Here is a 14,639-nt window from a genome sequence, read left to right as displayed (position 1 = left end):
CACATTTGTGTTGGAAATATGCTTCTGTGATCTGCGCTTAACTTCCATGTAACATTTTATTGCAGAGGGTGTTTAGTTTGTTTTAAATGACAGCGAGAAGAGGGGAAGCAACAGAGCAGTGGGTTGGGGTGGAGGGGTAGATGAAGTATAAGTAATGTAGAGGGTATTTGTCGGCCATAAACAGCACACAAGAAAGAACAAGAAAATGCATACACTCTCATGGAAAGCATAGTAAAAAAGTAGTTCCCTAAATATGAGCAGTGTATGGATACAAGCTAGACAAACAAAAGGATGGTAAAGACGATACGTTACAGGTGAGGGACAAACATAGGAGGAGGAAGACAAGTCATCAAATTAGAAGCAAACAAGTGAGAGTGACAGGCGAACCAATGATAAACAATGGACTGGGTTTAAGCCGACTAAGTTTTTGGTATGGTCTACAAGAGGTCTTTTACAAACAGACAGCTAAAGGTGGTTTGTAGGTGAGACCTAATGATGTATACATCCTTTCTTTGTGTGGTGGTTGTCTTTCAGAACTTCCCTCAACTGCCACCAACAGCCATTTTGCAAAGCACTTATGAATCATTGTTAAACATATGGTTTTGATCATTTCTCTTAGTTATTTTATGATAATCCTCTGTAGAGGTATTGGTTTTCATTGTAGTTGATAAGCTTTGTTATACACTGTACCTGTATATTAGCTAGATTTTTTTCCACAGTGCTAACTGCGGAAAGCGTATTATATTAGTTTGTTCAACAGCATTGTTTTCCTTTCGGTCTTCAGTTGATATCTGCATTCCTAATATTCATAATATCAAGAGATAATGCTACACATAAGTTGCTGCTCCCGTTCAAACACCAGCATTCCCGAAGTGGAGTGAAGGTTTAATGAAATGTTATGCAGACAAAAATGTAAAGTCTGTTGACTGGATGACGAAAGGAGGTCAAGGTCTGATGACAGCACACGTTATGTTGCAGACTTTATTCTGTTTTACATTTCATCCACATTTCGGATCCTTTTTAACAAGAAAACCATTTAGAGGTGTCACAGCAGTAGTCGAAGCTGACTAAATGTTTTTGTATAAGACCAAGAAATAAATAGATCTGCTTATCTAATGTCTGTCTCCCTGTAGCTATTAGATAGGGATAATGGGCGCAGAGAAAGTAATACAAAACAGTTTGTTACTTCTTCTGAAAGGACTTAATTTGTAGCTATATTCAAATCAATGAGAGAGAGAGGACTAGATAGGCTAGCCCGTATCCCCTGGGTTATATGTATAAATCAATGAGGACTAGCTAATTTAAGGAAAATTTAGGAGACTCACATAGGTACGTCAATAAATAAGGAAAAAGCACTGTTTTCCTTATAAAGCCCTCACCCACCGAACTAGTCGGTGGCATGCTTCATCATCGGGCCCACCACAGTGGCACCGAATGTGCCCCGGGTGTGCTACAACGCCAGGTGACTGCGGAGCTGGTATGTTGCTGAGTGTGCAGTGAAAAAAGGTGAGAAAGGTGAATTTTAAAAAGCTATACAGGAGGTCCCAGCACCCGAGGGTTATTAGTCTTTAATAAAGTGGGCCTCTGTTAGCGGATAAAAAGGCAAGGGGACGTAGATTGGAGTGCTAATAATGACCTCCAACGTCCAGTGTGGTCTACATGTTTCAGCCAGTGCCTTGTAAATTTTAAGCTGGCTTTCCTCAGGACCAATAGGATATGTGAAAAGGTGCAAATTAAATAATAATAAACTTAAATTTAAGTGGTTGTGTAATTCTTTGGCTAAGTGTAGCGCACACTAAGGCGCTATAACTGTTAGAGGGGGATTCCCTCAAGCTTGACTACAGAAAACACATAGGACAAAGACAAGACGTACAAGGTAGAGTCATATTAGTATGGTATATCTTTATACCACAAAATGCTGGCTTATAAGGTGGTGTGCGACCTATGTTCGGCTATGGTGAGCTCATGCCATCTGCATGAAACTGGTGAGGGTTTTAATGAAACCGATAGTGATAGGTGGTGGGCTAAAAAAGCGAAATTACAAGGTGAGGTACAGGTAAGTATAATACTAGATCCTCACTCTGTTATTTCTTGTAAAAAGCCTCAGGGGTCGCCTGGAAGAGAAAGAGACCCTGTGGAGATAAAGGGTTGTACAAATCTATCCAACCTGTAGGGAGAAAGAGTTGGTGCTTACCCCATTCGTAGGTCTAATGGTTAATTTTTACTCACGAGTAGTTCGGTCTGGTTCCTCCTTGGACCTATTCGTCCTTCCGCAGCGCCCGATATGAATTGAAGGGGCTGCCCGGTTTCTTATTTATACAACTCGCTTGGTTGGCCTTTCATTCGTCCCCACCACCAGACTGGACACGTTTAGACTACACGTAGAACTTGCTGAGTTCTTCAGAAAACTCAAACTAAAGGCTTTCTTTGAGAAAAAAGACAACACCATCGCCGATAGAGAAGATACGCCCAATGAAACAGGCCTGAGAGTAAAATCTACCTTTACTCCCCCACCGGGAAGTATCCCGGTTGAAATCCTGACATTCGAACAGGCAGTCTACACAGAAGTAGAACAACTCCAACATATGGAGACATTCAATAATCTGTCCAACAAAGACAGAAGTACCATCCAACGCCTGCAGAATGACTCTACTCTAATCATAAAACCGGCGGACAAAGGAGGTGGCATAGTCCTGATGAACAAAACTGACTATGACCAGGAGTGCAAGAGGCTCCTCAGTGACACTAGGAACTATAAACGCCTCAAAAAAGACCCAACGGAACAGCTACAAACCACCATCAACCACCTGGTCAAGAATGCCAAAGACAATGAGAAAATCTCTAAACAAGAGGCGGACTACATATGCCCTAGAGAAATAAAGACTCCATATTTCTACACAGTCCCCAAAATACACAAGGGCATCACTCCACCATCAGGCAGACCCATCGTGTCTGGAATAAAGTCGCTTTTGGAACCCCTATCGCGGTTTTGTGACTTCTTCCTCAACCCCTTGGTCCAAAAGACCCCTTCCTACATCAAGGATACAAAACACCTCTTAAGTGTAATCCAAGACCTTAACTTTGACCCCACCACTGAACTACTGGTAGGACTAGACATAGAGAGTCTATATACCAGCTTACCGAAGGACGCAACATTAAAAGTACTGCATGATGTCCTAATGGCAAGCCCCTGGGAATACAACACCCACCGCAGTTTCATTTTGGACTGCGCCGCTCTGGCCCTCAAAGAGAACTACTTTGAATATAAGGGAACCTACTACCTGCAGACCAATGGAACATCCATGGGCAGTGTTTTTGCCCCGAGCGTGGCAGGCCTGTATGTGGCCCACTTTGAACACACATACAACAACCCACCAATCCTTTCTCTGCCAACATAAGAATGTGGCGTCGATATATTGATGACATCCTCCTGATATGGAAAGGCAACCAAGAACAACTGGATAATTTCATGCTCTGGATTAATCACCAAGACTCCTACTTACGCTTTGCAAGCACTAGCAGTTCCACTGAACTGGCTTTCGTTGACTTAAATATCAGACCGGAGAATGGAAATCTCATCACCACCACCTTCTACAAACCCACAGCAAGAAACTCTCTACTAAGGTTTGACAGCTTTCACCCCCGACACCTGAGGGAAAATTTACCCTATGGGCAATTCTTACGCATCAGACGTAACTACAGCAACATCAAGGACTACAAACTACAATCCAACGATCTAGTGCACAAGCTCAAGGATCGTGGCTATCCCTCAAGGATAATAAACAAAACTTGCAAAAGAGCAAGGAACCAGAACAGAGAGGCACTCCTGGAAACTTTTGAGAAACCACAGGAAGAACCAACCCTCACATGTGTGACTACCTATAACACGGCGTCTAACCAAGTAGCCAACATCATACAACGTAACTGGAAGATCATCAACTCCGGCACCAGGAAATGGGAAAAACGATGTTTTGCCTATAAAAGGGCCACCAATCTAAGAGTCCAGCTGGTGAACACCAGACCACGACCAAATACACGTAACAAAGACAACACCATCGTCAACGCATGGGGCCTGCCTAAAATCACTGGTCACCAACCCTGCAATAATTGCAGTGTATGCCATTTAACATCACCTTCCAAAACATTAAATCTGGAACCAGGCAAAACCTGGACACAGCAGCAATTCACAAACTGCAACTCCACCAACCTGGTGTATTTGATAACCTGCAGATGTGGCCTAAGATATATTGGCATGACCACCCGAAAAGTGCGAACAAGGATGACGGAACACAGAAGCACGATAAGGTGTGGTAAAAATATAAGCAAGCTCACAGACTATTTTCTAACCCACAACCACACACCCAACGATTTCACCTGGACTGTCATTGAAAAATTTGACAACTCCACCAATGAAAAACTTCTCCTACAAAAGGAACAACGCTGGATATATCGCTTATCCACACATATCCATGGCCTCAACGACGCCATACCATGGAACACTCTAGCTGTGTAAAAAATCCCCCTCTGAATCTCGAGTTAGCCTACTCTCTAGTGGTCTAAATCCACTATGAAACACTGTATAATGTAGCGATAACTGTGCCAGGGTATCCCTGCATGAGCGCCCCCATTACTGCTCCCTTCTCACCCACCGTGTGTCCCCAGGGCACTTTTGTGCACTTATAAGTAGCCACCTTCCGCGTGTGTAACCTCCTACACGTTGGGTTTTCCAAATCCTTATCCTAAGATTTGGCTTATCTTGACAAATCGCCAAGATCCCTGTCAACAAACTTGACTATAAAGCAATCCCGTTTATTCCCAGCCTTCCAGCACGCATGCGCCATACACCGGCGCATGCGCATAACGTCCACAATACTAATTCTAGCCAGTCTGTATCCATGCGCTACTAACCACGCATGCGCAAATCGCGCACTACTCCCCAGCGCATGAGCAGCAAGGGCTACAATGATACGGCGATTAGCGCGCACCCCTCCCTCTCTTTCTACCTTACACAGGTGATTCCAACCAAGCGAGTTGTATAAATAAGAAACCGGGCAGCCCCTTCAATTCATATTGGGTGCCGCGGAAGGATGAATAGGTCCAAGGAGGAACCAGACCGAACTACTCGTGAGCAAAAATGAACCATTAGACCTACGAATGGGGTAAGCACCAACTCTTTCTCCCTACAGGTTGGATAGATTTGTACAACCCTTTATCTCCACAGGGTCTCTTTCTCTGCCAGGCGACCCCTGAGGCTTTTTACAAGAAATAACAGAGTGAGGATCTAGTATTATACTTACCTGTACCTCACCTTGTAATTTCGCTTTTTTAGCCCACCACTTATCACTAATGGTTTCATTAAAACCCTCACCAGTTTCGTGCAGATGGCATGAGCTCACCATAGCCGAACATAGGTTGCACACCACCTTATAAGCCGGCATTTTGTGGTATAAAGATATACCATACTAATATGACTCTACCTTGTACGTCTTGTCTTTGTCCTATGTGTTTTCTGTAGTCAAGCTTGAGGGAATCCCCCTCTAACAGTTATAGCGCCTTAGTGTGCGCAACACATAGCCAAAGAATTACACAACCACTTAAATTTAAGTTTATTATTATTTAATTTGCACCTTTTCACATATCCTATTGGTCCTGAGGAAAGCCAGCTTAAAATTTACAAGGCACTGGCTGAAACATGTAGACCACACTGGACGTTGGAGGTCATTATTAGCACTCCAATCTACGTCCCCTTGCCTTTTTATCCGCTAACAGAGGCCCAGTTTATTAAAGACTAATAACCCTCGGGTGCTGGGACCTCCTGTATAGCTTTTTAAAATTCACCTTTTTCACCTTTTTCACTGCACACTCAGCAACATACCAGCTCCGCAGTCACCTGGCGTTGTAGCACACCCGGGGCACATTCGGTGCCACTGTGGTGGGCCCGATGATGAAGCATGCCACCGACTAGGTCGGTGGGTGAGGGCTTTATAAGGAAAACAGCGCTTTTTCCTTATTTATTGACGTACCTATCTGAGTCTCCTAAACTTTCCTTAAATTAGCTAGTCCTCATTGATTTATACACTTAATTTGTAGCTCCCATGTTTATAAACAAATGCGAGAACTAAGTGATGCAAAAACCTGCAGTACACTCTCATCTGATAAACGTCTGCCTTACTAAGACCTGCCCGGAGGGGCACGGCAGCATTTATCATATTGACTTTGATTTATTTTATAGGTGCTTTCGGCAAAAGAAACGGACTTTCCTAAAGTAGTTTTGAAAGGAAAACAGATGTACGATAGTCGGCGCCTCTCTCGCAGGTTGAAAAAAATCAATTTGAGATTTGGCGTAATACACATAGAAAAATTGTAGAAAGATGCATCGACTTTCAATAACTGACCTACCGGTCTCCCCAATCCACATGGAGCTGTGATGTAATCTGCAAGCACAGGCCTCCTGTCCCTCTCATCCAGGTACAATGATGCTTGAGGTAGGCCAATGGCTTTGTTCAGAGGGATGATAATTAAGTGGTTGAATATACTTCTCACTGTACAAACTCACTTTTGGTTTTTCTACCTTTTCAGAGATAGCCAATCGTGTCTCCCAAAATATTTTTCTGTGCCCCACTGAAGACAGCAAACAGCAGCCGGATGAGAAGCATTCCCTTGGGATTTCTAGGGCTACTCATCTTTAGGGCCGTCAGTGAAACACCCCCGTGGTACAACTATTAATTAATCTCCAAGGTATTACGAAATCTCAAACCATTAGCGGCTCATAGATTCACGTGTAGCCATGTTAAAAGAAAGGCATACAGAGGACTGAGCAAATTCTTTGGAAACCATCATATTCTGGATCTCCTTAACCATGTGTGCACAGATTCCAGAGGGTGTGGGAATTTAACCTAGTTATTCCCTAGAGGAAGCAGGGACACCTGAGGGTTAGATAACCAGGTTTTCAGGGTTTCTTTGTACCTTACCAGGAAGCTAGGTTTGAAAGCCATTTCAGGTGCATCTCAATCCTATGCAACTGGCCTCAATTCTAATATCCAAATGGAGACTCACATAGTCACTGAAGAGTTGTAGGACTTTGCTTGAAGTACTACCATAAATGCACATGCTTTTAATGCTGTGTACTGAGAACAATCAAAGTCTGCTTTTGCACCATGCTATTAGAATTCTAAAGGAATGGTGAACACCTGAAAGGATTTCTGTTGATAGATTAGAGTCCAATTTACAGTATGGCGGGGTCCACTGCCCGTTAGGGGGGATGGATGTAATTACCTTTAGCACCCACCATATATTAAGCTCTTTGCCATTACAGTGAAGATATGTGCCCCTTCAGAGGAGCTGCTGCCACGTTCTCTCCTCTGACGGGACTGAAGGTTTTTGGAGTAGAAGGGACCGCTTCAGAGTGGTTTGACCGGTGCAGCCGCAGCTGGCGCAGACATCGTAGGGTGGAGGGTGCAGGAGGGTTAGCGTAGGGTGAGGGGGCTGTGTTTAGAAATACATTTTGGTTTTAAAAACACCTGTTGCAGAGTTTCTTGTGTGCCCAGCAGCTTTCCGACAGCAATAGAAATGTCAAGATATCTCTGTGATTAATGTTGCTGCTGGTGATAGATTAGAGTGTCTAGTGGCAGCTTGTCTCATCATGAAGTAGCGCAGAGGGTTAATGTGCCTGATGCAAATAGCAAATAAAGTGTACCTTGAAGAAGTCAGAACAGTATTATATGTGGCTATCTCAGTGGGTTACTGCTTATGTCACAGAGATCCTTTTGTTATAGCACTTCATGAGGAAATCTGTGAAGGAGGTCATCGGTGGGGACACCAGAAACAATTGCCCCGCTGCGTGCCACAAGTGCTAAAGCCGGACCAGTTGAGCAGACACAAGTTTCAGGTGGCGGCTTAACAAACTCTTATCATTTTACAAAAACAAACTCCCAGATTGGGTTTTTAAATAACAAAAAACGAATTGGCCTTACACCTTGGGAGTTTTCTACCAAGGCATGGGGGTCATTTTTAGGTCGAACCTAGGCAGCTCTCATGCACTGTCTGCAAGACCTGTTGTATAAATCAAAATGACTTTATTTCCGCCTGCTACTTACCATTGGTTCACTCCTGCGTTGCTCTTCTTTGCTGCCTCCTAAGTCATTCACACAGCCGATACCTTACTTCTGGTCAAGGCTAAGGAGCACCGTCCAAGCACAGTCTCCTAACGCTTACTTTCTTTATCTTTTGTTTTAGAGAACTTTTTTTTTTAAGATTGCTTTACGCCCGTCGCTGCTTCCACCCTCCCACAACCCTCAGACATAAACACCGTTTTTCCATTAATCAGACGGCGCGCCCATCACTGCTTCTGCCAACACTCTGACACAAATGTAGCATTTCCTTTAAACAATTGGTGAATAAGCATGTATGCTAAATATATAAAAATGTAATGCTTTATATTTATTTAGCTCAATACTTTTATCGAAAGTAAGGCATTAATCACAAAACTGTTTTTCAAATGTATATGCTGATGTACTTTTTTTTCTTTTTGAATATAAATGTTTTGAACTTCTTTTTACGTTCATTCGTGCTTGTTTTGTGGTCATGGCCGTGAAGTCTACGGGGCATGCTGGTGTTCAGTGAGACAGGCTTGGAGATCCTCCTGTATCTTTTTTTCCCGTTAGGCTTTGTTATTTAATTTACGTAATGGCTGCAACATAGCAAACTTGCTGCCAGAGTTTTTTTCCTGTTAGAATCTACTCCCACTATGCATTTGAAAGCAAATTCTGAAAGAAAAGTGTTAACCACAATAGCTGCCATTTAAATTTGGCAGCCCATCTACAAACAGGGGCGTAACACAGGCCCCCACCCACCCTGCGGTGCGGAGGGGCCCAGAGCTGCGGGGGGCCCAGAGCTGCAGGGGGCCCGCTCAGCACAGTACTCAGGCCTGAGAGCTCCAGATTTAATCCAGAGCAGGGGCCCCTCTGTGTACATTGCAGGGGGCCCCTTCAACTTTTATTACGTCTCTGGTACAGATGACACTGTGGAGGCCGCCATTACATCACCAGTTGAACAGTTGAATCTTCAAAATTCGAATGATTCCCTAAGTATTTAAAGAACAATTTTAACACAATGACAGAGCCATCACCAGATTCACTGTAACTGCATCTAATTTTCACTTTCAACGCAAGTCATAGCAAATCCGGGTGCTAATCTGTGCTCGTAATATAGAGTCTAGAAGATAGCTATGTCCCATTACGCACACTTCTCTCTAAACCCTCTTTCACTCTCTCGGTCTCTCAAGCACATATCCTGCTCCAATATCACGCTCTGTCCTGTAATACATTATTCCTGGCCCTTTACAGCAACTCCTTCCCAATTTTTTTATTGCTTTTTCCATTGCCGACATTTATTTTCCACCTCCCCACCGCATAACCTATTTCCCAGTTCCTCAGTCTCCAGTGCCGCGAGGTCATACGAATGGCAAGAGTGCTAAGTAATTAGAATCACTCCACTGCAAACAAAAAAAACACAAGGAAAAAACATGGTCATTTACGCCAAAAGCTCTAACTTTCACAAATGCGAGACCGATTGCATTGCAAATGCTTGTTATTTATTGGTTCCTGTTTAAGGCCAGAAGTCTGATGCTCCTACACCAATGGCCCCAACTCTGTAAGGCTGTCTGTGTAGAATTTCCACTGCAGAGCCAGTGGGGGCAACGCTGTTGGAAAAATGACAGTCCACACGTCTCTTTTGGACAGGTTACTGTGCCATGGTTGTGGCAGAGTACCATATTCGCCAAATTCTGGATGATGCCCGTAGTTCCTTAAACATGGTGTGTACTTTGCCTATCTACACCATTCCTGTTCATGATCGAGGGCACATGTTTGCGTTTTACTTTACTGGTAGGCTAATGAAGCCATAAATCAGGGCGTGCCTAAGGAAAGTGTTTCAAGAGGTGTCAATTTTAAAGCACTAGAGCTAACAAAGATATTACAATTTCTAAGTTCATTAAATCACAACACGAATGTCAGAAATACACCATTGAAAAACTTGGTATGTCAGCACTTTGTCCAAAACTGGCTCGGATGTGCCTGTGATTCACTGACTTCAGGTTTACTTTTACTATTTTCATCTTAAAAGGAAGGTGGTGTAATAATGACTCAGGACAAAAATGTAATCCAATAAAAGGAGGGAACGCCTTAGGAAAAGCTAAAATAACAGTTCAGAAGTTATGGCAGGCGCAATTAAAGTGCCTAACAATATTATTTACTACATTGACAGGCTAAAATATATTGACAAACATATTTAAATTGCACATTCCAATTTGTTTTTAACTATTCACAATTTTTTTTTATTGTTCACAGTTTTACGCATTATACATAAATGTACTGCTTTGGCTTTTGATTGTTGTGTCTAATTGTGTGCATCGTCTTTTTTTTTGTTGCGAGAACACCTCATTTTTAATGTTACTAAAACAAAATGTCAACCCATCAGACCAATTATTCCGGCTTCCTTTCACATCAATGTGAATAGTTAAAGTTAAAGGAAAAGTGTTAGGAGGAACAAAAATCACCAAAGGAAGGAACAGTGTAAGATTTTTTACAGTCCTAGGCTAAGTGGCATTTTGCGGCCCCTTTTGCTTTTAATGGAGCCATGTTGGCTTTACTAATCAAGACCAATATGGCCGCCTACTATTACCTAGCCCTAAAACAGAGCCTGCCTATGGGACGAAGAACCATTCAAAAGAAATGTACACCACCAACGCCATCCTTAGAGAGCCCACACTCACTGACACCATTAGCACTTTTGAAACGGCAAGTCATAACCCATACATATGCTGTGTCTTACTATGCATTAAAAGGCAGGTTCACAGTGCTAAAGTTCAAATATGTTTATTGCTATTCACCGAACAATGGAAAATTGTTCAAATTCATTTCTACTGCTAAGCAGGCCTCCTCAGCTCCACACTGCCCGCAACCTTGATATGTAAGTCTTGATGAAGTCTACCTACATCTGAGCCGTAGTGATAGCTTCAAGGGGTTACAAGTGCTGGAGCATCAGAAGTCTGACAACAAACTGTTTTTTTAAGGATGGGCTTCACCATCCCTGTCAAGACAACTGCAAAGTATTTAATCATTTGTTAAGACAATTCTTCCAAAGTTAAAAAAAAAATGGTTTAAGGCTGCTTCAGCCAGGGCACAGGAACCATTATTGATTCCGATTCCTTCCTTCAGCTCCCAGTCAATAGGCATTCAGATGAAGCCGAAGCCCCGCCCTTTCCTCTGACAGCAGGCTTCAGAAAGATGGAGTCAGTCTGCAAATCCGGATGCGGTCACCCCTCGCTCAAAACTGTCACAGCTCACAAAGAGGTCATACACAGCACTTTACAGCTCTCAATGGTCCTGCGCTTCTTAAATGTACAAAATACTTAACAGGGATAACACAAGTGGCAAATAATATCTGTATCACACAAGTATACATACATATATATTTATAATCTCTTTTTAAGGAGGAGGTCTCCTTAATTTATTTTATTGCAGTAAATCCTCTATTAAGTAAAGCTGTACAAAAATCTAATAACATATTTGTATTTAAGAATAATACAGCACCAAGTGCTGCCTTTTTTCATTAAAAATTTCTTTCCCAAAAATACATTCCTAAATATACAAACTATACAAACTTGTAAAATTAATGCTGGTTCTCACATCAATGCTAGAATTAAACTAAACCAAATAAAATCCATACACAACCGGTCAGAGATCTACTGTACAAATAGCTTGGTACCTTCATAACACCATAAAACTTATCAGTAACACCAAATGACACTTTTTTTTGTATCGGTGCCTGCAACAGAGAAAAACACGGGAAATACTTTATGGTGGTCAAACGTCATCTGCTGAGAGATTGGGAATGTTTATCCTCGGTCGAGTGAAAAACGCCATCTTCTCCCTGAAAGATGAAAACACCATCAGTTAAAACAGCTATAGAAAATAAACGAAAGCGATTGGTCAGTGCCAAATCTCCTTTGTGTACATTGATTAGTGAGCATTAGGAACATGAACATAAATAAAATAATCAACGGAGAGGATGACAATTATTGTCACCTAATGCCATGAAGCACAAACTATTGTTCGATTAAAGAAACACCTCGAGGAGGAGTAGGATTAATTTGCTCAATTTAGGGACACGACAAACAAGTCTCCCGTGTTTTCATGTGTGATAAGGACAACCTGTGGTTTGTGATGTCTTCGGTGAATTGTGAGGGAAGAGATTTATGTAACCGAGCTGAAAGAGCAGGCTGCTAATCTGCAAATGTCAGAGTACCTGAAACAATGATGTAATCGTATGTTTGCGCACATGGAAACACTAGCTACGGTTTTGTCAAATGTTTTGTGAGCTGGATACGCTCAGAACCTCTGACTTATATTCCGTTCTGTACACCATGTTATTAAAGTGCCTAGTTCTCACTTTAGAAAACCACCAAAAAGAAATTTCTTAGTAGGTTAATGCATGTTCTTTAAAAATCCAAGTGTGTAATAATAGACTTCTTACAAAATGGCGCAGTCAACAGGTCGCTGTCGCCCGGATATAAGCTTCATTGTATTGTATTACACGAGCAGTGTTAGAAATAAAGATACTTTCCTGAGAGACCAACGAGCTCCTTGGAGCTTTCAATTTGGCTCCTACGTCAGCATGTGGGAGGCAAAAACTATGGTATTGAAAAAAGAGGCTGGCTTATTTTCTTAATGTACAGAACACGCTGCACCACAATTACATGATCAACTATCAACAGCTTCCTGAAAGTAGTAAGCCAGGCCTTGCACATCATCAGCCATACATGTACACCTACCGCCACACCCTACGTCATCATACCCTACGGTGTCTCAGCACAACCTGAGCTGTCTGGTCTATGGGCATTCCATAGGTCTCAGAGGCAAGGGATGAGGCTAAGAAACAGAGGAACAGGGTTCCGGGGCCTGTCTGGGGGATACAATATGTACATGTTCCTGAATAGCTATTTGTGGGAAGCTGGAGATTACATAAGCCTTTCCCTGCACACAAAAATGATCACGCGAGAATTGAAAATGCCATTGAGAAGTGCACATAGAGAGGAGCTCTGACATCAGTCTAATCTTTCTGTTACTTAAGGTTCCTTCAATCTTGACCAAGAACCTATTGCATAGACACAACGGGGAGCCCCCCCACAAGTAAAGGGGCTTTGGTATATTAGTGGAGAACCTTGCATTGACGTGCAATAATCATTTTAGTAATTCGTTCTGGACCCATAGAACAGGACCTCCTACCAGAGAAATTGATACCAATATACTTTTGGTTATGTTTTGTTGACACAGCTGAAACACGCATTTTAGTAAAGAAAAAGCTACCTAGCAAGGGGGCTGCCTCATGTGAGACAAGCAGCGGTTGTTTCTGCACGAGGGCGGGGGGAGCGTCACCCGCATGTCCAAAAGGCAATGAAACGATTTAATTGTCACTTTGGCCTGCTGCTGTGCGCCAGCCAAAGTGATATGCACACTTTAAAGCTCTCCACTCAGCTGTCTTAGACAGCTGGTTGGAGACCAAGTACAGGCTTACAGGACCTGAAGGAGCATCTAGCCAGCTCGCTCCATCCAATCCAGGCGCTTCTTTCACGGTGGTTAGCAGCATCAGGGGAACTCGACTGAAGATTCAGAAGTGTAACACTGAGGAGGATGGAGGACATACCGCCATGGGTAAGTACTATTTATTTTACTTATTTAAAAAGTTATTCTAGAGGTTTTTTTTAAAAAACACTTTTGGAGGGAGGGGTGTTTTATTTTGGGCTTTTAGAGGGAGGAGGTATTTTATTTTACTTTTTTGCAAACTGGTGGGGAACTTCACACACTCCACCACTTTCAAAAGGTACCAGCCGCCCCTGGTCAAAGCAATTGCGAGTGTGGATTCTCTTTGGTACAGAAAAATAAATGCATCCAGGGATAACTTAGTTCAAAGAACTCGACTTATTTAAGGGATGAAACTTTATTTATTAAAGACCATTCTTTTATCTGAAGAAACAGGCAAACGTTCCACTACAGGGAGTGAAAGCAATTCAGTTAATTCCCAGAGAGCTACTAGCCTGTGTCACCTTTGAGTTAAAATGGTAATATTTAACAAGCATTGGCAAAGCCAAACGTTCTCACCATTCAAAAGAATGACACGACTTTTTGACTTTGCCAGTGTTGTTTCCTAATATGAAACAGCAACAGGGAACAGTGGAGAGTTAAGATTAGAGAAGGCAAAAAATAAAATTATAACAAGCCACGCAGGGAGGGATGGGGGCGTGCAAGAGACAAGCCCCTCAAACCTCTTCACTCATCACTCCCCGCGCTGGCCCTCGATCCCCGACCGCAAGGCCACCGGCCGCCCCCGTCGCACCCTACACCCCCTCTCTGACCGAGACTTGCATACTCTACTCCGCTCATATGGCCCAGGTCCCACAAAACTCCCACCCACTACACGCCTTCCCATACCCACGATTATCACAAATCCCCTCAGGCCCCCCACACGGAGCAATAGAAGTTCCGTCACCTGTAATCTCAGAAAAGTACCCCTCGCCCTAGAACACTCACCCACTCTCTTCACCCCCAAACTAAAGTGTATCCTGCTCAATTGCAGATCGG

The 14,639-nt window shown here is 42.9% G+C and overlaps 1 protein-coding gene across 1 annotated transcript in view; it reads right to left on the bottom strand.

Annotated features, from left to right (window-relative positions):
- Positions 1-10,858: 10,858 nt before the first annotated feature.
- The window catches only part of WWC1 (WW and C2 domain containing 1), a 370,240-nt gene continuing 366,459 nt past the window's right edge, over positions 10,859-14,639 (bottom strand). Inside the window, exon 23 of the mRNA XM_086931411.1 lies at positions 10,859-11,931. Within this exon, the coding sequence (XP_086787537.1) occupies positions 11,865-11,931 (67 nt within the window). The 3' untranslated portion in view covers positions 10,859-11,864. The remainder of the gene's footprint in view (positions 11,932-14,639) is intronic.

This window comes from Lissotriton vulgaris, chromosome 7, assembly GCF_964263255.1.
Source record: "Lissotriton vulgaris chromosome 7, aLisVul1.2, whole genome shotgun sequence".
NCBI classification, from domain to species: Eukaryota; Metazoa; Chordata; class Amphibia; order Caudata; family Salamandridae; genus Lissotriton; species Lissotriton vulgaris.
The sequence above is the reverse complement of the archived record's forward strand: the minus strand, read 5'-3'. Positions and strand labels throughout refer to the sequence as shown.